At 38.6% G+C, this 27,681-nt stretch overlaps 1 protein-coding gene across 4 annotated transcripts in view; it reads left to right on the top strand.

The window, feature by feature from the left end:
• OLFM2 (olfactomedin 2) overlaps positions 1-27,681 on the top strand; it is a 256,989-nt gene that overhangs the window by 149,053 nt on the left and 80,255 nt on the right. For all 4 annotated transcript variants that reach the window (XM_087710661.1, XM_087710660.1, XM_014075710.2 and 1 more), the window contains exon 2: positions 8,004-8,153. In XM_087710661.1, the coding sequence (XP_087566787.1) occupies positions 8,004-8,153 (150 nt within the window). The remainder of the gene's footprint in view (positions 1-8,003; positions 8,154-27,681) is intronic.

Consider the following 27,681-nt stretch of genomic DNA (forward strand, 5'->3'; position numbering starts at 1 on the left):
ATCCCATTTAGATTTATATTATAAAATATAATATAAATTATATTTATATTATATTACTGTACATTGTCAGGAGCATGACTTGGGGAAAATTATTGATGAGTTAAAAACCAAAAAAGGAAACTATTTTCATACATGAAGGGCTAGATTAAAAAAAATCATGTTCTTCTCAGATTCCACAACTCTCTCTGGTATACAGGGAAATTGTTTTGCTGGATTTTTGTCTCTCTTCCTCTTGCAACCACATCCCTCAGTAATGCCTCCTTAAGAAATTGAAAAGAATGCTGGAACCCTAGAGAGAAGAGAGTTAAAAAGAATCACTACAGGGGTCCACCATGGCCTACAGCAACTGGGACTAAAATTAGCCATAGCAATTGCATAGTTACAAAGGGAATCGAGCCAGTGTCAGGAATTTTGTTATAGTGGTATGGTTTAGGAAAAGGGGAGATAGTTACATCAGGATCTGTTTTGTTGTAGATGAGAGGTTGGATGGAAGACGTGGGATGCCATGTTTCAGAGACAATAAACCCAGGCCATCCTGTACCTATTCAGGATGTCAGGGAGCTTCAGTGTTCAAAAGCATTGATCCACTTTATGCTTTCCATATTTGCCATCTGCTTTACAATCAACAGCAAGAGTGAAGGGTAGAACGGTTGTTACAAGGAACAGACTGCCTGAGCAAAAAGCTGGGGACAATGATTCTGCAAAACAGTTCAAATCTGTAATGTATCAAGCTCAGAACATAATCAATGAGATAGAGATTAGACCATTTACAGTTTGACATGATTAGCACTCAAAGCACATTATACACCTTCAGCCTACATATGAAATTGCAGTTTATTCTTATGCGGGAAACCCATTTCCATTTTCAAAAGACACAGAATGAAGGCAGGTAGTAACAAAATGACTACCAAGGAGAAGATTTTAATGTATTAATCCTCTTTGGAGCATTTGCTTTTTTGGGAGGGGGGGGACACTTTCTGGCAGCATCTCTGAATGCTTTCATTAATTATTACCAACACCCTAGATTATCAATTGCCACATTGGAACCATCCAGATGCATTGGGGCTACAGTTTCCAAATTTTTCAGCCAGCATCTACCTGGGTTTGAGAAAAACTGTTATAGAACATGGTATCATTCCAGGATATGGGAATGGAATGGAATATTAGAATGAAATTGAGTGGAGTGGAATGGAACAGGATAGCAGTAGGAATAGGATAAGAATACAATATTGGAATGGAACAGAATGGAATGCATAGAATATTGGAATGGAATGGAAGGAATAGAATAATGGAATGGAATAATAGGAATAGGATAAGAATGAAATAATGGAATGGAATAGAATATTGGAATTAAATGGATGGGAACAGAATAGGAATAGGATAAGAATAGACTATTGGAACTAAATGGAATGTAATGGAACAATAGAATATTGGAAAGGAATGGAATAGAAGGAATAGGCTTATGAAATGGCATGGCATGGCATGGATAGGAAAAGGATAAAAATAGAATAATGGAATGGAATATAGAATAGAATAGAATAGAATAGCATAGCATAGCATAGAATAATAAAGGGGAATTTAAAATAAGTATAACAAATTGAATGTAAACAATAATAAGCACAGCTTAAATGGGTAAAAATTAAACGGGCCTTTAAGAAAGAAAACAATTTTAAAAAGGGCATGTTTAGTGATCATGTTTAGTATAATAGTAAGTTGACAATTAACATAAACTGATAAAGCTGTTATCACATTTTTTTTTAAAAAAATAGGCTTCTCTGAATTATAGAATTTCATGTGGAGGTGGGAAAGGAGCCATGCAATCTCAACAGCCTGTAATTTGTCTCAGTTTCAACCCAGCTAGCAAATATTTGCAAGAAAGAAATGTGTGGCATTGACTGATGCAAACCTGGGAAAGATAAGCTGAAAGAAATGACATCTCCTCTGATGGAGGAGCTACCTGTCTTGGATGGTTTTAGTATTACTATTATTGCAAGTATTTATTTTACGGATGCACAGTAAATAAAAAAAAAATAAACTTACAAATATTAAAAAAATAGAAAACAGACAACCACAAATAAACTAAAAATACAAATTAAGAAAGTAAAGAAATAAAAATAATCTATGTATATATATAAATAATAACTGATTTATTAATATGCTACTATAATACATTCAGTACTAAATATCTTAAAATATCACAAATGGAAAATCTCTGCCGTAATAACACATAATGCTCCATCTTTCGATTAGTAGAAAATATTACCATTTTTAAAACAGATAAATCACACATTTCAGACAACTTATTCCTTGGAATGATGTAATACCCCCACTCCCTGTTCCATACAACTATTAGGAATTCTTCCTGATAAACAATCAAATTCCAAAGCTTTGGTATGTAATTCAACATTATATTAAGATCTTTAACATTTAAAGATTTTTCCATAAATCTACTAATATATGCTATCATACTAAATGATTACATCTCGCTGTCATGTGGGTTAGTAAACACCCAATTTTTTATACTTCCAGCTATTTATGTAGGAATACCTCTAAGAGCATAAATGAAATGAGAGATTCACTTTAATAATGTTATTTTTAATCGCACAACATAAAGAATTGTTAATTCATCTATTCAAATCTAATTCAATCCTTTCTAAAAGTTTCAATAACCCGTGTTTAATTCCACATATTTAAACATTCTTTAGGGTATATAAAGCTCCAGATATTTAATGTATTTTTTTAAAAATCACAAAACCCATCTCTCTACATACAGTAGCTGTATTGATATTTAAGGGGTCAGAGAAAGTTAGCAAGTTATCAATTACTCTTAGAGTACAGAATATTTTCCAAAACCTTTATAAAATTGGAAAAAGAAAGAGGAATGTTTCACATGCTAATGTATGGACAGGAAGACATTTAGAAATAATTGCCATAATCTAGATTGGCAAAACAGTGTATAGGAGGTCCTCAATTTATAACAGTTCAGTTAGTGATCATTCATAGTTAGAATAGCACTGAAAAAAATAGACTAATGACCATTTTTCACACTTAACAACTGTTGCCGCATCTCCATGATCATAGGATGAAGATTCAGATGCTTGGCAACTGACTCATATTTATGACGGTTGTTGGGTCCCAGAATAATGTCATGGCAGCTTGTATGACCTTTGGACAAGCAAGTGAATGGGGATTCACTTAACAACTGTGTTACTAAATGAACAACTGCAGTGATTCACTTAACAACTCTGGCAAGAAAAGTTCTAAAATGCAGGAAAACTCATTTAACAACTGTCTCATTCAGCCACAAAATCTTGGGCTCCATTGTGGTTATAAGTCAAGGACTGGTATCCTGTATTTCACAATACTATAGAAGCGTGGCCCTTGGACAAATGAACCAACTTCTCACACTCTTGTCAATAGAAAGGTCAATAGACATCTCCAAGGATGCTCATGATTTCCATTTTTTATACTCTGTTCTTTTGGTACAATGGACTGGAGCTATTTTTCCATTACAGGAGTATGCTCTGCAAAATAAGATATGATTGCACTATTGCAAAGGTATAGACAGTAGTTTCCTTCATGTTGAGCATGTTTCCTGCTGACTTTACAGACATGTTCATGTAATTATTTGGCAGCAAAACAGAAATGATTTGCCATTGTTTTATTTAATCCTGGGGTTCCTTGGGTATCTCTCCTTGAAATATTAATTGGACCTGAACCCATTTAGAGCCGAGGTGGCGCAGTGGTTAGGGTGCAGTACTGCAGGCCACTTCAGCTGACTGTGATCTGCAGTTCAGCGGTTCAAATCTCACCGGCTCAAGGTCGACTCAGCCTTCCATCCTTCCGAGGTGGGTGAAATGAGGACCCAGACTGTGGGGGCAAGTTGCTGACTCAATTTGCTAAAAAATTTGTAAACCGCTTAGAGAGGGCTAAAAGCCCTATTAAGCGGTATAGAAGTCTAATTAATAAATAAATAAAGCTTCTGAGATCAGAGAGGTTCAACCAGATGCTGCCACCTGCTGAGACATTATAAACGGATTTGAAATCATGGTGTGTGTGTTTTTTTACCATTGTATTCTCTACCTGACTTGAACAACTGACAGTCTAGACAAGTCTCACACCATAGAGATCATTCAAGAAACCATGCTAAAGCCTGGCTTTATACACCCAGAAAGATAAATCAGTAAAGTCTGCTGAGCCGTTGCAAAGAAGCGGTGACATTTATAACATTCACCCATTTTGACAAAAACTTGTGAGAGAGGAAGTGTACATATTCTGCCTGGAAAAAACAACAACAACCGATTTCCCTGAACTGCCTCTATCCTGCCTGAAGGGAATATTTTATTGTTATTTATGAAAGGAACAAAGGTTTGCCCTTTAAAGGCCAAGAAAGTAATTTCACAGGACAATTCAAAGTAATTTAACTTAGAAAGGAAAAGACCTGCATTCTACAGCACTTACTCCTTAGTAAGGTAATGATGTACAGAATTGTGACAGTACTGAGATTTTTTTTAAAGAAAGAAATCTGGAAATTCTAAAATCTCTTTCTTTTCAGGTAGAGAGAGGGATCCCTACTGAGATTCAAAAGATGTAATATAGTCCGCTTGCTTGCTCATTCTTTCGTTCGTTCATTCATTCATTCATTCATTCATTCATTCATTCATTCATTCATTCATTCTATTGAATTCAATTCAGGCACACTTGACTTCAAACTACTCACCATATAAAACAATAACCTAATAGCAAACAAAACAAATTGAGTTGTTTCTGTACAAAAATATAAACAAAACCACATCTAACAAAAGGGCTCCATCATGTACACATGGTTTCATTTTATTCAAAATTGTATTTACTCAAAATAGTCTGCTTAGTAATTTTTTAAAAAAGAAATCTATTTATATAAAAGCTGTCAGGCCAGCCTCCCTCAGCAACCAAGAAAGAAACCACTTAACTCCATTTTGCAGAATTAAGAGTACTTTTACTGGTTATGAGAAGATAGCAGCTAAGCAAAGCAAGATCTGAGGCAAAAGTGCGCGTAATCATAGATATCAATATGTGACCCAAACCCTTCTCCCAACCCCACCCCATCCCAAAGTCCAATCCTCAAAAACCCTCAGGTGTCATGTGAGTCTTCATCTTCAAAAAGCATCATCAGGTTGGTATGCAGGACAGTTGGCCTTGGCGGCCCCATCCAGCATGCGCAGTAGATGGTGAGAACAAAACTCCCTTTTACAATCTCTCCTGTACTTAAAACTTCCCTTCCCAAATACCATGCCTTCCCCTCCCCGTTTCAATGACAGCCGAAAGCAAGTGGCGAAGCAGAGGCTGACATCAGCCAAATACCACTCACTCATCACAAAATCTCCAGAACTATAAAGCCTACAAACATATACTATATCTTCCTCTTGGCTTTTAGGTGCTCGCTAAGAAAGGATTTTTAGAAATGACCATCAGATTATCAGTATTTCGTATACAGTATTATATTAACACATGCCAATGCTAAGGAGTTAGACATTCTACTCCCCCTCCCAACCTGAAAGGAACTCCATTCCAACTGCCAGTTGCCTTATATGGACGTGGCCAGTGCATGACTCATCCAGCCTGGTGGCTGGAGTTTAGACATTCTACTCCCCCTCTCCACCTGAAAAGAACTCTGTTCCAACTGCCAGTTGCCTTACATTAACATGCTAAGGAGTTACACATTCTACATTAATTTTCAGGCTTTAAGTGTCAATGTATCAAGCCCAGTCATAACTACTCATTGATTATCAAGCCCGAGCACATAGTTTCATAGCAAAGCATGGGTATCCAGGTAGTTCTTCATTTCTCCCTCCCTCCCTCCCTCTCTCTCCCTCTCTCTCTCTCTCACACACACACACACACAAATCCATCCACCCCTTCCTAAAGTTCATGTTTTTCTGCATACTTTTCCTTACCCTGTACATTTTGAGAGCCAATTTAGAGAAGAGAAATCTGTCAATCTGTAAGAGTAAATGCATTCTGTGTTGCATATTGATTCAGGAACGGTAATTATGGGTAGATCTGATCAAAAAGTCAGCAAATGCATTTGTTCTTTGATACCTACACTTTTCAGAATTCTGCAATGCAGCCTTCCAGAGAAAGAATGAGGCACAAGAACATGGGACATTAAAATGTATTCCAGGTCACTTCGGCTTTGATGCCAAGTAAATGGGGAAGGTGGGGGAGAGAAGGAAAAAAAGCACCTTGGCATCTTTTATTGCTAATGGATGATGCCATTGTTCAAAGTAGATATAAACACATATTGTCCTATCACACAACAGTACCGAATTTTGAATGCTAAATACAACATGCACCTTGTAGCTATTCCATACACCCCCCAATCACCTTTTTGACACACAGCTCCAAGGCATGTTTACAGGCATGTAGGACACACAAAGAATACTATAGAAGGAACCTGGTTACAGAGAAATGTGAGGTCCACTTGATCACTGCTTCATTGTAGGAATCCTGAATACAGGGATGAAAGTTTTAACTTCTCTGTTAGACTAATTGGTCTGTCCACAATGTGGGTGGATCAAGAAGATCATAATTTATTCTCATTATTTTTCTGGTTTTCCTATCCAGGACTTTTAATTCTGCTTGAGTTCCAGCTATGTATCTAATGCAGAGGTGGGTTCCTACCAGTTCGCACCTATTCAGTAGAACCAGTTCGTCAAATCTAACGAACTGGTTAGAAGAGGTTCCACCAGTGGACCCGGAAAGCAGGCCACACCTACAGAAGAGGTTCCAAAATTTTTTGAAACCCACCACTGATCTAATGACTAGAATTGCCCAGGTGTTAATTGCCTTGATAATATTTTCTCTTCTGAGTTTGGACCTTTAAGATCTTTTTCACTCTCATGATGCATTCACTTCTGACCTCCTTGACATCAAGTGTTCTTGATGTTGTCACTTTGAAGGGTGTCCAGGTATTTGTAGTAATCTTCATCCAGATTCTTGATGTTTTTTTTCCCATAGGGCATCTTGATTTCCTCCGTTTTTAAATTTATTTATTTATTAAACCTCTATGCTGCCCATCTCACTGAGGCGACTCTAGATGGCTTGCAGTCATACAATTAAAATACCATGTATAACATTAGAACAATAAATAAGAATCATGCATATAATTTTCACTCTTTTTCCTCTGTTAATGATAAGGCTGGCGCATTTGTCCACTTATTATTTACTTGTTAAAATATTTTATGAATATTTTATTTATATTAGTATTGAATGGTTTTTACTATTGTTATTTGTGCTTGATTCAATAAATAAATATTCTATTAATGTTTTATAATTAATTATAAAATAATAGTATAATTTTAATAAACTTGTAATATATTTTAATACATTTATATTTCAATAAAAGTATGGTATATTTTGATAAAAATAATATATTTTAATAAAAATAATATATTTTAATAAAAATATAATATAACTTTTATTAACAATCATAATATAATTTTATTAAAATATAATATAAATTATAATATAGGACATATTGATAAATATAAACCATACAAGCAAAAGCTCTTTTGGGGTCCACTAGGATTTTTAAAAATGGGAAGGAGTCCTGAGAACCAAACACTGCTCTACCGTAGATTTAATTCAGAATCTTCCTGGCTGTGCTGGGTCAGCTCTGGTTACCTACCAGTTTACTTCATGATACACGATCACAACTTTGTGAGGAACCTTTTGTTTTTTTATCTCTTCGTAAGAATAGTTGTAGTAGCAGTACTAATATTTGCCGGGAGCCCTATACCTGATTCTAGATTCTTTGACCTTGAATTGTTCAATGTTTGTTGTCCCATGAATATCTGTGACACTGCTAAAATGCCAATTTAAAGCCTCTTCAACTCCTTATTTAGAAGTCATAATGCTACGACTAGTTTAGCAGTGTCATATCGACACAAAGGGTCACCCTTTTCGATTGCAAGCTGCGCAACCTTTATATTCAATATTATCTACTTTCTTTCTCTCCACAGACTCTCTTCCAAAGCCCAGATGAAGGTTGGCAGGTCTATACATCAGCTCAGGCTCCCGATGGCAAATGTCTGTGCACAGCAGTCATCCCTGTTCAGGGCACCTGCTCACGAGACTTGCGCAGCCGGCAGCTACGGCAGCTCATGGAGAAAGTAAGTGAAGTGTTTCCTACCTGTGGGAGAAAGTGGTTTAAGCAATGAGAGCCTTCAGATTTGTTAGGGGAGCCAGCATGCCCCATGCTCTTTTCCTGTTCCGTTTTCTCTCCATTTCATTCATAACTGCTCGGGATTTATCCCTGATTTTTATAAGATTGGGGATTAAGATCTGGTGAAATCCAACTGAGGCGTGATGAACAGAAGTCATTATCCCCCAAACCTGGGAAATAGTAGTTATGATCCAATTTAAACAGAGCACAACTTCTGATCTGTGGCCTGGTTTCATCACCTACCCTAAAGTCGGTGTCATTTATAGAAGACATATTTAGCATTTCTTGAAAGGAGTTTGAAGTGCCTTCCCAACATTATATCCTCAAAATCATTCACTCATGGTCATTAAAAATATTCCCCAATACTTGATTTATGAAGGAGAAAGGATCTTGCCATCAAACTAAGACTTCCTTTATTGGGCAGAAACCCTCTACCCCAAAACAGTTAGTTCAGGACCAGGATTTGACTAATGTTTTAGCCATCTATCAACATTTTTCTGTTGGATAACAACACCAGGGAAATGCACCTATCTTTTTCCTTCACTTGTGCCACATTAAATTTGAGTTAAGTGCTAATTGCTGACTTGGTTACTAAAGCAAAACACTAGTAATGAAGGGAGTGCAAAATATGCTGGTATACTTGATTTGTAGCTCACAGATTGAATGAAAACACATTCATGTGGTTTTGAAGAGCACCCCATCATCTAGGAAAGATTTTTTTTGTGATGAAGACTTGAGCCACACCTTATTAAGCGTGCACGACAAAACCGCGGTCCACTAAAGCGCGCCTGATTAAAGCGCGTCGCTGACGTCATCAGCAGCGCAACAAAAACGACCGCGGAGAAAAAAGGGCGCTTTAAAAAGCACTTTTAAAGCAAGCCGATTCACATAAAGGTAAGGGTTAGGGTTAGGGTTAGGGTTAGGTTAAGGGTTAGGGTTAGGTTTAGAGTTATGTTAAGCGTTAGGGTTAGGTTTAGGGTTAGGTTAAGGGTTAGCGTTAGGTTTAGGGTTAGGTTAAGGGTTAGGTTTAGGGTTAGGTTTAGGGTTAGGTTAAGGGTTAGGTTAAGGGTTAGGTTTAGGGTTAGGTTTAGGGTTAGGTTTGGGGGGGTTAGGTTTGGGGGGGTTAGGTTTAGGTTTACGCGTTAATTTTAGCTTTACCGCTCACAGCGTGCTTTTTTCGTCGCGCTGTGATGACGTCAGGTACGCGGTTTCGGCGAGCGCGCTTTAGCCGACCGCGGTTTTGTGGTGGAACCCTTATTAAGTATCCTAATCATTGCACAACACTGGGCATCGCTGGCTTCATGCTGATACCCACATTTCTACAGCCACCTGTTCTGGCTGTATCAACTGTGCATATATTCCCATTTGAAAATCTCTTGGATTTTGCAAGTTCTAGCTCACAGTGGTTTCACTGAGTGACAACAGTGATGATAATGAATGATGATGAAGATGATAACACAATGATAATTATAATTATTATTGTATTGGTGAATAAATGGGCAGATGGTCTTTCAAAATGTCACTGGAGAAAAGGCTCTGCCAGTGGCCAACGGTCTGCAGCTGATGGTACCTAGAACAGGTCCCAATTGTTGGATCAAGTAGGACAAGTAGAGACAATTGGGGAGCAGTGGTGTCACATCTGAGGTGGGTTCCTACCAATTCGCACCAGTTCGGTAGAACCGGTTCGTCAAATCTCCCGAACTGGTTAGAAGAGGTTCCACCAGAAAGCAGGCCACACCTACAGAAGAGGTTCCAAAAATTTTTGAAACCCACCACACACACAGAGAGAGAGAGAGAGAGAGAGAGAGAGAGAGAGAGAGAGAGAGAGAGAGAGAGAGAGAAAGAGAAAGAGAAAGAGAGGAAGAAAGAAAAAAAGAAAAAAAGAAAAAAGAAAGAAAAAGTGAGAGAGAGATGAAAGGAAAAAAGGAAAAAGGGACAGAGACAAAAGGAAGGAGAGAGAGAGAGAGAAAGAAAGAGAAAGAGAAAGAGAAAGAGAAGGAGAAAGAGAAAGAGAGGAAGAAAGAAAAAAAGAAAAAAAGAAAAAAGAAAGAAAAAGTGAGAGAGAGATGAAAGGAAAAAAGGAAAAAGGGACAGAGACAAAAGGAAGGAGAGAGAGAGAGAGAACACATGGCCAGCAAGCCACTCCCACCAGGTCACATGGCTGGCAAGCCACTCCCACAAAGGAGGCCACACCCACAGAGTAGGTTCGAAATTTTTTTGAAACCCACCACTGTGTCACATGCACTGAGTAACCAGCACTAGTGCCTGCCTATGCTTTTGCTTTCTGCACCAGTTGAAACTTCCACATACTCTTCAAAAGCAACCCCATGTAATAGTCCAGTCTGTCAGTCACACAGCCATAAGTAAATGTGAGCAGAGGGGCCTGAGTTCAGGAATGGGCACAACTGACACCATTGTGCTAAAGTTGTTCTAGCTATGGCTGCCACCTGCTCATTCAGCAGGAGTTATAAGTCCAGCAGAACTTCCACATGGCACACTGGGTCTGTCTTGGGCTGGGTCTGTCCAGTCAGAACCAAAAATAGAGTGTTTAATTATATAATGGAAAATGTTTAATAAGGATAAGTGAAAACCATGGTGAATAGATTTTGAGAATAATAGTTATAATTATTGTGTGTATAAGATTTATAATTTGTATTTAAAAGAGATGGTACCCAGATAGTACACTGCCATTATGAATATGGAAATGTTATATATATATAAAACAAAGAAAATTGCATAATAAAAAATAATAATTAAAAAGAGAACCAAAGATAGAAGGTCTCTGGAACCAGGAGGCCCAAAATCCCAAAGCTACTCTGCCTTGCCTGGGGTTGAACTTAAGCCTGTTGCTTCCCATCCAAGCTCACCCCCCCCCCCCAACAACCTCCAGGGACTGAGACAGAACCTCCATGGCATCTCTCGGGCAATCCAAGGTAGAATTATAAAGCTTTGTATCTTCATATTAATGATACCACTCCAAAATGTTAAGTGACCTCACCCAGAAACTTCATGTAGATGTTAAACAATGCTAATAACATGACTTTATCTACAGTTGCCTTTCTGGATAAAACTTAAGGCACCCCTCCCTCTTTTATTCTCTCCAAAAGTGAGAAAAGTCGTTTAGGTATAGAGATTATATATATATATATATATATATATCTATATATCTATCTATCTATCTATCTATCTATCTATCTATCTATCTATCTATCTATCTATATATATATATATATATATATATATATATATATATATCTATATCTATATATATCTATATATATCTATATCTATATCTATATCTATATCTATATCTATATATATATATATATATATATATATATATATATATAATATATATATATATATATATATATATATATATATATATATATATATATATATATATATTATATATATATATATATATATATATATATATATATTATATATATATATATATATATATATATATATATATATATATATATATATATATATATATATATATATATATATATATATATATATATATATATATATATATATATATATATATATATATATATATATATATTATATATATATATATATATATATATATATATATATATATATATATATATATATATATATATATATATATATATATATATATATATATATATATATATATATATATATATATATATATATATATATATATATGGCAGTTCAAATCTCAGTAAGCTCAAGGTTGACTCAGTCTTCCATCCTTCTGAGGTGAGTAAAATGAGGACCCAGATTGTTGGGGGCAATAGGCTGACTCTGTAAAATCATTTAGATAGGGCTGTAAAGCACTGTGAAGAAGTATATACATCTAAGTGCTATTGTTATTGCTAGACAGAGTTTGGAATAAGATACCGTATTTTTCGGAGTTTAAGATGCACCTGAGTATAAGGCGCACCAAGGTTTTGAAGAGGCAATTTTTTTTAAAAAGTAGGTAGGTACATAAATGGATAAAGAGGGAGAGAAAGAGAGAGAAATACAGTAGGTAGGTAGGGAGAGAGAGAGAGTAGTTAGGTAGGTAGGTAGGTAGGTAGGTAGGTAGGTAGGTAGGTAGGTAGGTAGGTAGGTAGGTAGATAAAAGGATAGAGAGAGAATTAGAGAGAGATAGAGAGATAAAGAAATACAGTAGGTAGGTAGGGGCAGAGAGAGTGAGTGTTAGGTAGGTAGGTAGGTAGAGGGATAGAAAGAGAGAAATAGAAAGAGTTAGAGAGAGAGAAATACAGTAGAACAGATAGGGAGAGAGAGTAGGTAGGTTGGTAGGTAGAGGGATAGAGAGAAATAGAGAGAGAGAGAAATACAGTAGATAGGTAGTGAGAGAGAGAGAGAATAGGTAGGTATGTAGGTAGATAGAGGGATAGCGAGAGAGAGAGAGAAATACAGTAGATAGGTAAGGAGGGAGAGAGAGTGGGTAGGTAGGTCAGTAGATAGAGGGAGAGAGAGAGAGAAAGAGAAATACAGTAGGTAGGGAGGGAGGGAGAGAGCGTAGGTAGGGAGGTAGATGTTTCCAGGTGTATTTATCCATGTGCTGGAGAAGGAAATCGCTGACAATCTGCAGCACCTAAGATCTTGTTTCTGCTGGCACAGTACTTAATCAATATAATTCTCATTAATCCGTTTAAAAGCTTTCCCAAAAGAAAAAAAAAGTTTTTGCACTCTGCAAACCTCCCAAAAAAGGCCCGTTTTTCATGAAAACGGGCCTTTTTTTTTAAAGGCATGAATAGCTTTGGGGGGGGCTTGCAGGGTGCTCCTGCAGGGTGGGGGTCCCAAAACGAGCAAAAAACGGCCCGTTTTTTGCAAAAACAGGCCCATTTTTGTAAAAACAATTGCATGCATAGCCTAATAGAGGCTTATAGAGTGCTGCTGGGAGGATGGGGGGGGGGAAAAATGGCCCATTTTTGCTCATTTCTGCCCTCCCCAGCCCCCAGGAACTCTCCGAAAGCCTCCATAAGGCTATGCACGGCCAGTTTGGTGAAGGGGCAGGGCTTCAGGAGGCAAAAAATGCTATATTCAGTGTATAAAACGCACCCAGATTTCCAGCCTCTTTTTTTAGAAAAAAGGGCGCGTCTTATACTCTGAAAAATATTTGCAAATGGAGCATCAACATCTTGAAAAACAGATTTAGTGTCAGGAGTACCAGTTAGAACTAAAATATATCAAAGAAGTTGCAAAATGCCAATCTGGGCTCTCATTTAGACTCTCTTCCACCTTTTTTTTTATCATCACTGGATTCCACCCCTGCCCCTTTATTCATATCAGACTGGCTGGAAGCCGAAGACTTTGATCCTCCTGTGAGTGGTGCTGTGTTTCTTCTTCTTCCTCAAAAGGCAGCTTTGCCTCTTAGGATGCAAGGGAGAAGTCAGGGAGCTTCCTTTTGTCTCACCTTCTCCTCTTTAATGAGATGCAAATAGGGCCTTTATGGTTCCTGGTGGAGCAGCGGCAGCCGGCCGCACGGCAGGATGAGCAGTAAATTCCCTTTCCTCAAGATTAATTGCCTTAAAATCTCATTACCAAGGGAAGACTGCTTCCCATTGACTTTGCACGTGCAAATAAAGTATTTATTAGCCAAATAAGGATCATGCCAATTTACTGTTGCAATTACTATGGGTCTTTTCACCAGGGAGTTGCAGAGAAGAATCTGTTGAGCTTCAGCTCAGTTTTCGCGTAGCTTTGAAAGCTCCAGGATGAGCCAGAATATGACAACTTGGTGAAGGGATGCACATCTGCCTTGGCCTACATGAGAATAAGAGGAAGGGGAAGAAATTAAATTTCTAGGCCTCTCCATCTTTAATAGTGGAGTCTTTGAGGTACTAGCAATGAGGATTAATTGGTTTACCCTCTTATAACAAAGACAAAGTGAATGTTCGAGGAGGAAAAGTTAAGCATGTTGGTAAGAGTTTATAAAGATTGAACAGATGGAAAGGAAAAATAAAGGTAAAGGAGGCTTGATCTTTTTTTTATTCTGCTGGTTATTGACTGGAATTAAATAAATAAATAATATATATCTTGAGATTTTTGACTCGAAAATCTCGAGAAATAAATAATGCAGGTTAATAAAATGTCACACAATCCCCATTTTCTGACTTTCCTTGGGAGGCGAGGGAAGAGAAGGGAGCCATATATTTCTGATCTTTTTGCATTCTAGCTTACGTGAAAGCATTGAAAAATATGTCTGAATGGTAAAGGCGATAAAACAGGCTGCCAAGCATAACATAAAGCCCAAGAGTTTTTCTCCATTCAAAACCAAGACAAATTACTGCCCTGTAATCTTCATAAAAAAGAGCTGGGGGTGGGAAGTATTCAAGAATAATATTTCAATAAATAAAGTAAAATATGAATGAGCTAATAAAATATTAAATACTTGTTACAACTTGATATTGTAGCCAGTCTTAAATAGAGCGATTTGGGAGAGCCATTATAGGTTCACAGAGAAGCAAGCAGAAATACTGAGGATGATGGGAGTTGGACTCCCCCCTTCTGGAGGGTTGGGGGAGGCCTGGTTGCAGATTTGTTTTGGATGCATAGAAGGTTTCCAGATAATAAACGCCTGTTGGAAATGCAAGCACAATTTGAGATATCTCTGTCTGCATGCACACACAGGAACATTGCCAAGATCAATAAATCGTACCATCCTGGTTTGCATGCTTAGCTTCCTTTCTACATATCTTTTTTTTAAATCACTTTTAGCTTATGTTAACCCTTGTAAATACAGGTAGTCCTCGACTTACAACAGTTCATTTAGTGACCATTCAAAGTTACTACATCACCGAAAAGAAGTGACCATTTTTCACACATCGTTGTAGCATCCCCATGGTCGCGGTGATCAAAATTCAGACCGTTGGTGACAGACTCACAATTATGAGGGTTGCAGTGTCCTGGGATCATGTGATTCCCTTTTGCGACCTCCTAACAAGCAAGGTCAATGGGGAAACCAGATTCACTCAACAGCTGTGTCACTAACTTTACAACTGTTCTTTGTTGTTGTTTGTTGTTGTTTATTATATTTATATGCCGCCCTTTTCCCCCGAAGGGGCTCACAACTCAAACCAGGGAAGGGGGATACAGACAAAAATTAAAAACGACACATAGCAATGCATAATTTAAAACACACAACAGTCATACCATTCAAGACGGGGGCAACAGCTCTTTAGCCCCAGGCCTGTCGGAACAGCCAGGTTTTAAGGGCTATGCAGAAGGTCTGGAGGGTGGTGAGGGTTCAAATCTCCATGGGGAGTTCGTTCCAGAGAGTCGGAGCAGCCACAGAGAAGGCTCTCCTCCAGGTAGTCGCCAGTCGACACTGGCCGGCGGATGGAATTCGGAGGAGGCCTACTCTATGGGATCTAATCGGTCTAGTGGAGGTAATTGGCAGCAGTGATTCACTCGACAACTGTGGCAAGAAAGGTGGTAAAATGGGGCAAAGCTCATTTAACAAATGCCTCGCTTAGCAACATAAATTTTGGGCTCAATTGGGGTTGTAAGTCGAGGACTACCTGTACATTTTTTTAAAAAACTCTTTCTCTGACTTTGGCTCTGCACGATTAGTACTTTCCTACCATTACTATGGTCGTTGTGTTCCTCTGCCGTTGTGGCTTGCTTCCTTGGGCTTATTTCAAGCTGCAGAAGGAGATTCTCAGAGCAGGGAGGTGACCACAGCATATGGTCCCTGTCTGGCAGTTCAGACTCAATTAATGTGACTGAAAACACAGGACGGGGAGAAGCTGCCCAACCGAGTGTGCTGAATCTTCCTCTGCTGGAACAGTCACGACTATAACACCATCAATACCAAAGCAGTCAGCCATTGACAGCACCTCTCTCGCACACTCTGAGTCTCCCTAATAGGAACAGGAGGGACAAGCAGCTCGTGTTCTCAGCAGACAAGGTTAGACTAGGAGAGCAATTTCAGCTCTACCAATCACTTAAACGCAAAGCTTAGCAGCTGAGATACTGGAGGAAGGTCTTTGTCAATGGATAGGAGAAGCTTAAGGAATGTTTAGCGTGAAAGGCAAACAAGTATAATTTTTTAAAAAAGCAGATGTACACTCTACAGGTTGATTTATAGTCCTTCATTTATTTTTATTTAGAAAAGTTATATTGCTCGCACATGGTGACTCAAGGCAGCTTACAGAGACATAAAAGCACAATATAAAAGAAAGAAGAATAAAATAATAATAACGCCCACCATCCCACCCCGGTGACAACACAAATTCATACTAACCATTTACTGGGCTCCGTCCCACTCTGGGTCCCCCAGGCCCGCTAGCAGAACCACGGCCTCAGGGCCTTCTGAAAGAGTGAGGGCCAGTCTAATCTCCGGGGAGGGGGGAGACGATGTTCCAGAGAGAGGGAGCCACCACAGACAAGGTCCTTCTTCTGGGTACCCCCAGATGTATCTCCTTAGGGGACAGTAGATGTGACTAGCAAGTGATGGTCCCTTAGATAACCTGGTCCCAAGCCATTTGGTGACCATTCAAAGTTAACAATGGCACTGAAAGAAGTGACTTATGGCCATCTTTTTTCACATTTTTGACTGTTGTAGCATCCCCCATGGTCACATGATTTACATTTGGATACTTGACAACTGACTCACATGTATGACAGTTGTAGTGTTCCAGGGTTAAGTGATTACCTCTTGCGACCTTCTGACAAGCAAAGTTAATGGGGAAGCCTCAATCATTGTGGTGAGAAAAGATGTAAAATGGGGCAAATTTCTCACTTAGCAAAATATAAATGTTGGGCTCAATTGTGGTTGTAAGTTGAGGACTACACCTGTACAATTCTTAGTGATCTCACAGAAAGCCGGCAATGGTATTCAGTCATTCGGATCAGTTCAGGCGAACCAGTAGCGGAAATTTTGAGTACTTCGGAGAACCAGTGAATACCATCTCTGTTGGGCCCGCCCTCCTGCCCCCCCCACATCGTTCCCTGTCTTGTATTCCCTTGTTTTTTACCTCAGCTGATTCATGCAGCAAAGCAGATTGCCACGTCTCAGCTGAGGAAAAAACAGTTCAGCTCACCAGCGCTGACACCGAGGGCGGTGTTTGAGTGCTGTGCGTTTGCGCACATGTGAAGCACGCTCTCATAGGACTGGTAGGAAAAGATTTGGAATCCCACCACTGCAGAAAGCCTGTTCTTTCCACTTGTTCGAATACTGGAACTCAGTTGTTCTTGTTTGCAAGGTTGGAGTTCTTTCATGGTGAGATTTTCCATTAACCATATTTTCCATTAGATGTGCCTTTAGTTTTTAAATGACCCAAATTAGTTATTTAACAAAAATCTTTATTAAGTATTGTGCTAATATGCAGTACTTAAGCAACAAACCTGGTGGCTGAATGTCTCTCAGTCTGTGAAATTTGATTTTTTTTAACTTTGGTTAAGTTTTTGGGGGAAACTGCATTGATGGGGTTCAAATGAAGCCAATCCATTTGATTAATTTCCATTTCAGCATTCCCTGAACATCCAGAAGATAAGCAAGTTATCTAGGCCAGGGATCTCCAACCCTGGCAACTTTTAAGACTTGTGGATTTCATCTCCCAGAATCCCAGCTTTCCTGGCTGAGGAACTCTGGGAGTTGAAGTCCACAAGTCTTAAAGTTGCCAAGGTTGGAGACCTCTGGTCTAGGCTATGTGTGAAACATACAGACAACCAAGTTCATGATGCCTACCAACTGAAATGGCATGAAGTCCAGGCTGTCCATACCTTGAACTTACTCATGTCGTACTTCATGAAGTAGTCTTACGAGATCTCTAGGTTCCACCCTGAAGCTTGAGATTTCTGATTCATTCTTGGGGGAGAAATTTAATTCAGGGCTGTTTTCTGGTCTGGCACACTTAACAGGCTCAGTGGTAGTGTAGAAGCTAACTGGCCTACATGGGCACGAGGCGCTCAAGCGACTAGGTGCTCAAGTGACTAGGAAATGCAGCAGCAGCATTTTAGCATGACGTGGAAAGTGCTTTAATGAAGAGGTCCCCAACCTTTCCAGCTTTGCGGACTGGCAGCAGCAGCGAGAGGCAGGAGAGGAGACGATTCCATGCAAGCAGCAGGAGAGCAGGCTTGGACATGCAGCTCCATTTGTGCAAGCGGTGGGCTCGCACGATCACTCACCTGCTGCTTATACGGCCGGGTTTAAACGGGCTGCCACCACAACCTGGGGGTTGGGAACCCCTGCTTTAATGTATACCTGGTTCATATGCACATATGGTTGGTTGATTAATTGATTGACTATGATTGGTATGCCATTTTAATCCCCAAAGCCTTTAAACAGCTTGAAAAATCATACAAACATTACAGAAAAAGAGTAACAAGGAGAAACAATAACAATACACCACAGGTCTGTAAAGAGCGGTCGATAGCGTCCAAACCCATAGCAAGATGGTTTCTCTTACCATGTATCTAATGTTAATGGTACCATTAAATAAGTTGATGTTTTTAGTTTTAGACTTTCAATATGATTTGATATGTTGTTTTAACTTTTAATTGGGAGCTGTCCAGATTTGCTTAGAAGATGGACAGCTCTATCAATGTTTAAAATAAAAGAAATAAATAACTTCCAAGGCTCTTTTTTCTTTTACAAAAACAGACAAACAAACCCTAAAAGGATAAGCTTCATATTTTTATTTCATTTATAAAAGAAGAGGGGAAAAAAGACAACAGTACTGAAATGTGTATATATATGAGAGATGCTAGACTTTCTGAAGGGTTCTGGCTACATCATTTATTGCTGATTCATGACCTTTGGCCAAGCTATAAATCAGTGGGGGGTTTTTTCACTTTTAAATTGGCATTCCTGTGATAACAGGATTCCACATCCCTAGACCTACCTTCCTTGGGATCAGGGAGAAAGGAAAGAAATGAAAAATCATCAATCTTTGAGGCGATATGGATAAAAACAAGAAGCAAGACACACTCATATCTTGTTCAGCAGACCTGCATATTCCCAAGAATATTGAAACAGCCAAATAAATCTCTGTCTTTCAAACAAAATAAGGTGCTTCTTGCAAAAAGTATTTGCAAAAGGAATCTCGGAACTGCTCCTCCAGTGTGCATCCATTGATCCTGAGGCTTCTATTAATGGTAGCAAAAGCAATCTCTCTGTGTGTGCGTGGGGGGGGGGGGAGGTTTCCTCTTACCAGCTCAGGTGAAAGAGAATCTGATGGATGTCTTTCAAAAGAGAAGGTAATATCAGTGTGATTCTCTTGGGTGCAGACCTGCATTCTTGCCCTTGTGTACATGTGTATGATATTCTGCCTTTCACCATACAGTCCTCTCTCTGATGATCTGCAGCCTTCCTGCCTTCGAACTAAACCTTACGAGAAGACATCATTATGGTATTCTTCCCAACATGGCATTTTCCAATTTGCTAGCTAGGTAAATTGCAGAATGACACATAGCTATGGAAGGAGAAGAAGAGGAGGAAACCTACAAGCAATAGCCTTTCTGTACTTCTAACAAGCAAAGCAACCTCCGAAACATTAATAAGAATTTTTTAAAAAAACCATTGAAGAATTGCACTACTACCCAAAAATGCTTGAATAAGCATTTTGGGGTAGCAAAGTAATGCTGTCTGGGGTGTTGAAGAGGTGGAATTCCATCCTGGAGAACATCCGGTTGGAAAGGCTGCCTTGTAGGATCCTGACCACGGCTGTTTCTACTTCAGTTGAATGGCTGATGACATCCTTCCCCCTCTTGACCTATCCTCCTTATCTACTGGATGATACTTGGAATCATTTTTCTTTTTTCTAAGCAATGGAATGCAGGAAAGAAAGTAAGTCAATGTCCCAGGACTCTTTTCTCATATGCTTTTTATCAGCAATGCTTTCATCTATCCAAAAACAGAATAGCAAAGGGCCAAATTTGATGGAGTGAAAGTAGCTGGCAAAAGAAAGGTTTCAAAAGTGGCTGTACCAGACCATGGGATCCTAAGGTAGGGAGAGAGAATTGGGAAGTGACTTGGAATATGGACTGTTCCATTCTATGTTCTCCTTTCTCAACACATAACCCAGAGAGAAGTATGTATATGCATATGCACATGCACAAATACATACTAATACAACATGAAAGAGCACAAACAATATGTTACTTGGATTATACACAGAGAGAGAGAGAGAGAGAGAGAGAGAGAGAGAGGGAGGGAGGGAGAGAGAGAGAGAGAGACAGACAGACAGACAGACAGACAGACAGACAGACAGACAGACAGACAGACAGACAATCTAGGGTCCTACTCCGTAAAGAAGTTGGAAAGAATTCTGGAAGTATTGCATGCTTTTTCTACTTTGTTTATATATCTGGGGAAAATAGCTCTCTTGAGGGATATTCCTCTTGAAGATTCAGTATTACCTCTAGGTTATTGCCACCAAATACCAGCTGCAGTGGGTAAGCAGAGAGATAGTATTTTATTCCCACCTCCTACTTAATAGTATCTCAGAGACATCTGGCAAGCCACCACAAGACAAAAAATGCTGGACCAAGATGATCTTTGGCCTGACTCATCTGGACTGTTCTTATGGTCTTATCCTAAGTGCCCTCTGCTCGGATGGAGCAGCAGTTTCATTCTGGGTCACAAATAAATGGATAAAAGTCCAAGACTGCACAAACTCTACAATCACTTTTTTTCCCACCTGCCATTTAGAAGCATTTGACATTTAATTACCGGTAGCTGCTGTGCTGATGAGGGAGTTGTTGGTGGCAGGAAACAAAACGGTGGGCAGCCAGGAAGACATAAAAGAATTCTGTGGACACTGGTGGCTTGGGAAAGAGAAACAATTGCTCCCTGAAGAGCAACAATTAATAGTTTCTGGCGAATTAAAACCGTGGACTTCCCAACCATGAGCTACCTTGTCTGCTACTCTGGATGTTCTCTTGCTGCTAAATTACCAGCTGGCCAAATAGTTTTTTTGAATGAAGTGTCCCAGAATAATGTTGAAGGACCCAATTTGGGTTGGTCACTGGGACCAGAGGTTTTGTCTTCTGAGCTTTCAGACTTGTGCTGGAGCCCATTCTCAGGGGATAGCTCCATGTTCCCTGAGGATGGCCTCCAACATGAGCAAATAGATTTTGGACTAAACCAGAGAGAGGCATTAGAAATGATATTTTCCCCACAGGATGAGAGTTTAATTTCAGCAAGCAGCACTTCTGCTGTGCTAATAATTTCTTTGGTGTGTACACTTTTTTTTAATAAGAAAAGAGAAGCAGCAAAATCAAGGACAGAAGGGGAGAATAACATTTCCAAAACCTGAGATGAACCTCACTTATGTTCTACAGTCTGTCAGCATTCCAAATATCATCCAAAACTAAATCAGAGTTCAAGGTAAATCTCTTCAAAAAGTTCCAATGTATTAATAGAGACATGTTGGTACATCTGTTGCAAACCCAAATCTGAACTTCCTGGGGTTTCCACCCAGTTGAAAGTTTATGATCTTGCCCCCACACCCACAAGTTCATCACATGGTCCAATCTTCCTCTGCCACCCTGGCATCCCCACCCATCTAGTTCCGGTCAGGTGCTGAGGTGCGGAGACAAAAGATGACCATGGGCTTCTAGAAAGGAATGTTCTATTTTGACAACAACACATTCTACGATTCTACTCCTTACTATTCCCCCTCCCAATTCCCACTAATGAAACAGCATAATAAAGAAATGGAGAGAGAGAGTGGCAGGCCAAAGATTCTGAAAGGAACCGCTGCAGGCCTGACACAGTCTTAATTTCTATTTCTAAGATGAATGTCATATTTCTTTCCACAGTTTTGGGCAAAAAAAGGGGGGAAACTTTTCAATCAGATTTTATGCTTATCTTTTTCTTTTACATCTTCCAACATCCTTTTTCTCAGCATGATTTTTCTTGGGCAGATAAAAATTCCCCATCTTTTAAAAATTTTACTTGGATCCTTTCTTTTTCAAGTGAAGTACTGTCAAACCGCAAAGAAATAGGAGCACAAAAGCAGAGACTTGGTAGTGAAAGTCTAAAGTTGTTTGTCTCCTGTGCACAGAAGAAATGGGGGGAGAGCCTCAATTGTGTTGTCACAACCACCATTTTTATTTTATTTTTCTTTCTCCCACCCCAGATCCTGCAGATCGCCACTGTTTTCTGTATCAAATGTGGATTATTGAGTCAAAAATTGGTTGGGTTCTCAATCTGGACAACTCCCTTCACCCAAAGGTTTCTTCAGGTGGAATTTGGATTTTCCTTGAAACAGCCTTTGGAAGGCAGCTGTAGAAGATGGCTAGTCTAAACCCAAGGGAGAGCTCAAACAACTAATCAGTCTCCAGTCCATTTACGCCCGCAAGAGTTTTAAATCCAGCCTACCTTGAATTCCATTGATTCTTATGTACCACCTATTCGCTTTGACTATTAGTAGTTGAGATTCTTGTAGAGAGCTTAAGCTTGCAGTAAACCTTCATATTCATTTCAATTACCTGGATTTCCTGATTTCTCATGCCTGAAATTAGCTCTTTGTCCCTTCTTTTACCACACTGCTTTTCCAGAAAGGGCCCTGGGGTCTAAGGAGCCCATGGTTTTGTCTTTCTTTTTAAAGCCTTGGGTGGTGGTGGCTGTGCAGACTTTCTTTTGCTGCTACTTCGTATTTTAGAGCGGTTGTGAGCTCTCCAGGATTCTGCAAGGTGTAGGCAACATCTAATCATTTAAAATAAATAATTAAGTAGCTGCTCTGAGTGCTTAAGAGGGTTAAGTGCTGCTGAGGTTGAAGTCATAAGCAGACAGCAGAGGGTGGATGCATGTGTATAACAATAAATATCTTGCAGAGATAGTATGTGGATGTTTTTACTTGAGCCATGATTGAGTTGCTAGCTTCTTTTATCATACTGTAACTGCAGACGTGTAGAAGAAATCTGTATTCCAGCTCCTGGGATGTACATGCATCAATGAAGTTGGGTTGGGGTGAGTTCAAAAAGGAGAAATGATTCAAATCATATTTATGTGGTAAATGTATATATCTGTTTATATGATATATGTAACTCTGAGAGTCTTATAGAGTTAAAACACAAAAGCAATGCAGCAAAATAACCAAAACCATAATGACAGAAATCATTTAAAGACAATAAAAAACTTTTTTTAAAAAAATCTGCCAACGGCACAATTTCCCTAACAATACAGCTATTTTGCAGACTCCAGACCCACATTACCAGATTCTCCAACTCAGATGGCAAAGCCAGGTCTTCAAACCCTTCCAGAAGGCCAGAAAGGTTGGGACCAATCTGACCTCGGGGGGAATGATGTTCCAGAGGGCAGGTGCCATGGCAGAAAAGGCCTTCTTTCTTGGTCTGATTTGTTTTGTAAACAGAACCCACAACATGCCCATCGTGGACCTGATGAATAGACATGATCTGGGAGAAGCAATCCCCCAAATTCAACTTCAGGGACTCATTGCTCCAAAACATCATGATTGCTGCAGTCACTTAAGACAGACTTTCTCAACCCAGCATTCGCCAAACATTTTTTAACTACACATCTCAATCCAGTCAATTATTTCTAGATATAATCAGCAGAATTTATTCTTTTAAGAGAAATACTCTTTTGGTTTATGACAAGCAAAGTTTTAGGATTTTAACAAAAGGACTTGGGTGTGTAAAAAAATACTTTAATATGGAAATAAAACTCATTTAAAGCATTTATAAATATGGAGAGGATGATTCTTAAATCCCACCCAATTTCACTTCACGATTTTTTCAGATTTTCTGATGAATTTGAGTTTTTTGAAGTTCATCAGGTATTTTATATTATCACCATCCTCAATCTAACCAGGAACAGGGAAACTCTCTACTCCAGATGTTTTCAGGAATTTATCTCTCATTTGAGATAATCAGAATGGCCAGTGGTCAGGGTTGATGGGTTATATACTCCAACAACATGCCTTGAGTCATAGGTTGCTCAACCTTAAGCAATACACTTCATTGGAGTTTATGGAATTGTAAGGTGAGCATTTGATAATGTCAAAAAATAATAATAAAACAATTAACCAATGGAACAACTTGCCTTCAGAAGTTGTGGTTACTCCATAACTGGAGGCTTTTAAAAAGAGATTGGAAAGCCACTTGTCTGGAATGACATATAGTCTCCTGCTTAACAGAGGGTTGGACTAGAAGACCTCCTAGGTCCCTTCTAACTCAGTTATTCTTTTATTCTGTTAAATTAATTAACCATTGCTCAATTCTGTACAAGCAAAAAACTGTAGTAGCAAAATATGTGGTAATAAAGCAATAACAATAACATAATATGAATAGAGAAGTTCTAATCTTCAGGAGATCTAACAACCATGTAAAAGTATCAGCTGAATATCCTTCATTCCAAACAAAAACTAATTTCAACAAACTAACTTGTTAGCTATATATCTAGATATACCATAATTGCACAGGTTTGGGAAAATGCAGGGTTTACTCATTGACAAACTGAAGCCTATTTTCAATTTTTCATTCATGTAGTGATCTTTTCAGGACCTGAAGATAGCCAGGAGATATTGGACATCAGAATTCAGTACTAATAACTGGAGAAAATGGGGGAGAAGTGTCTCCCCTCCCCCCCAGTGTGTGTGAGAGAGAGGGGGGAGAGAGCACTCATATCTTACGCAATTTTGTTTAGTCTGATTCTGTTTCCACATGTTCTACTCTCTCTTACATTTTTGAGGCTCATTAAAGAATTGAGCCCAGCATGGAGAAATGGAAAGAAATAACAAATGTATCCAGACTAATTTTATGAGAACACAGGATTTACCTTTATAGTATACCTATTTTCTCCCTCTCCTCAAAATTGCCTTTTAAAATGTTCTAAGGCTCACAAAGCTGTGGTCACAGCACATTGGTTTTACCCTGGCTTTTATTGTTGGCTTTAATACTTGTAATCTTAGCCTGATTTTTAATGCTGTAAACCAGGCTCACATCACTGTATATCAAGAGGCTGAGGCTGCACACACTGTTAAAAGGTCATTAGTTAGAGCAGTCTTATTCAACCTGGAGCCCTCTGGATATGCTGGACTACAACTCCTAGGATGTTGATCTATATTAGCCAACCGATGAGAATTATAGGCACTTTGACATTACTATTTTGCAGCTCTTTGGGAGAAGTAAAGAAAATACCAACTTGACCGTGGTTTTGATATCAATTGTGTATTGATTTACAATTCTGCTCTGGATTACTGAAAACAACAGCAAAGTTGATATATTTTTCTGAGTCCCTGCAGTTAGGCAACCTAATGAGGAGTATGTATACATTAATATGTACACATTATTTTAATTACCTTTAAAAACAGTTCTCATTGCCATTTGCACCCATTATTAGTATTGGGGAAAGCATCTTATTATAAAATTGCTGTCAGTTGATTTTCAGAAGTTACAAGGCTCTTTAATGCAAGAGAGGAATGGTGGCTTAGCAGCCAAAAAGTCTGTGGAGGAATGTTAATATTTTGTTTACTTACTTATTTTATATAGATAGATAGATAGATAGATAGATAGATAGATAGATAGATAGATAGATGGATGGATGGATGGATGGATGGATGGATGGATGGATGGATGGATGGATGGATGGATGCATGGATGCATGGATGGATGCATGGATGGATGCATGGATGGATGCATGGATGCATGGATGCATGGATGCATGGATAATAGATGTAGAAATAGATAATAGATAATAGATAATAGATAATAGATAATAGATAATAGATAATAGATAATAGATAATAGATAATAGATAATAGATAATAGATAATAGATAATAGATAATAGATAATAGATAATAGATAATAGATAATAGATAATAGATAATAGATAATAGATAATAGATAATAGACATGTCCCTCATATAAATCTACTTTTTACAGTGGATCTTCCTCTTATAGCGATCTTTGAGATTATATTCATTTCTAAACTACCAAGAGTGATGGAAGTATGATGGTAGACCGACAGACAGATAGACAAACAGACAGACAGAAAGAATTGCAAATCACAAGGCAAATACTTTGAAAAACACGAAGGAAGTACAGGGCTGTTAGCAATTTATTTCATTTTTGTGTGGGTGATATGAGAGTTATTTGTCATGCAGCCAGGGGAAATGACAAGATAGCAAATCAAACACAAACACAAGAGACATTTGAGCCAGCCAACCCAAATAGGTTGGAAGAAAGAAAAAATATAAAATGATCTGTCTGTCTGTCTGTCTGTCTGTCTGTCTGTCTGTCTCTCTCTCTCTCACACACACACAGAGACACACTTCCTCCCTACATTATATTTTTTTTAGACAGTTACAAAAAATAAGAGTACCAGACTATGTAACCGTAAAATTATTGGGTTTTTTCAACAAAAATATTTATTAGAATTTCTTGGATTTCTTGTGAGGTTGACTACAGTTCATTCCTACCTGTGGAATGAAGCGTGATAGATTAGAACAGAAAGTTAAACAGCATGGGGGACATCACAGTGCTTTGTAGTGCTAAACAGAAACATGTACCATATGCAGACTCAGTCACTGAATACCACTGTCTGAAAATATCCCTGCATGTAGAAATAATACCTGTGCAATATAGTATCCTAGTAGCTAGTACATGTATAGTGCATAGTATATAATAGTCACGGAGATAATTCTAGTGGAGATCATGGTCATCACTGCTGAAAACTGCTTAGGCAAAAGTAGATTCTTCAAAGACACACTTACTCTGTCTCTTCCCCACAGGAAGTCATCTGTCTTGGCACCTATTGCTGATAATTTGGAGCATTAAAGTTCTAGGGGATATCTTGGGTCAGAGGTCAAGAGATGATTGTTGGGAAACTCCAATATGGTTTTTGTTTGACCCTCCAAACCCACTGTATAGCAGCTTTCCCCAATTTATACCCCACTAGATGTTTCATTTTTACTACAAATCTCATTATATCCAGCCAGTTTGCAGGGGACGATAGAACTTATAGGTCTGGATAGCTTTTTTTTTTTGTTTAGGGGAGACTGCTCAGAATACCAGTTTGCACTCTTGAAAATGTCTTCAAAATACAGGGGTAGAGTAATTAGTGTTGTTGTTGCTCTGTAGAACAAAACATCTAATTAAAATCTTATTTCCATGATCCTAGTCTTGCTTTTTATAATGCAATGGATGCGCAAGAAGCTATTTGCCAATATCTGTCAGCTTCAGGACTTCAGATAAAGTCACAATTCCTTCTTTTGCCATATTTAGATTTGAAAATCCCATCCTACCATAGGTACATTCAACAGTTCAAAGGACCATTAATCTCATCCTCGAGTTGAAAAATTTAAGAGCTGTAGTTTAGTTAGATACTTGAGGTCATTAGGTAGAGAACACCTGCATGGATCTTGTGGACCTCTACAGTTTGAGTGCCATTTCCTTGGGTCTCTTGATTGACCTCAAATGAGGGAAAACAAGACTCCAGCAATCTGTTCTGCACACTTAGCTAGCTTGTCTCCTTTGCATTGTTGATTA

Source organism: Thamnophis sirtalis, unplaced genomic scaffold, assembly GCF_051295495.1.
Source record: "Thamnophis sirtalis isolate CommonGarterSnake01/CBP01778 unplaced genomic scaffold, rThaSir2_p1.2 scaffold_3, whole genome shotgun sequence".
Classification (NCBI taxonomy): Eukaryota; Metazoa; Chordata; class Lepidosauria; order Squamata; family Natricidae; genus Thamnophis; species Thamnophis sirtalis.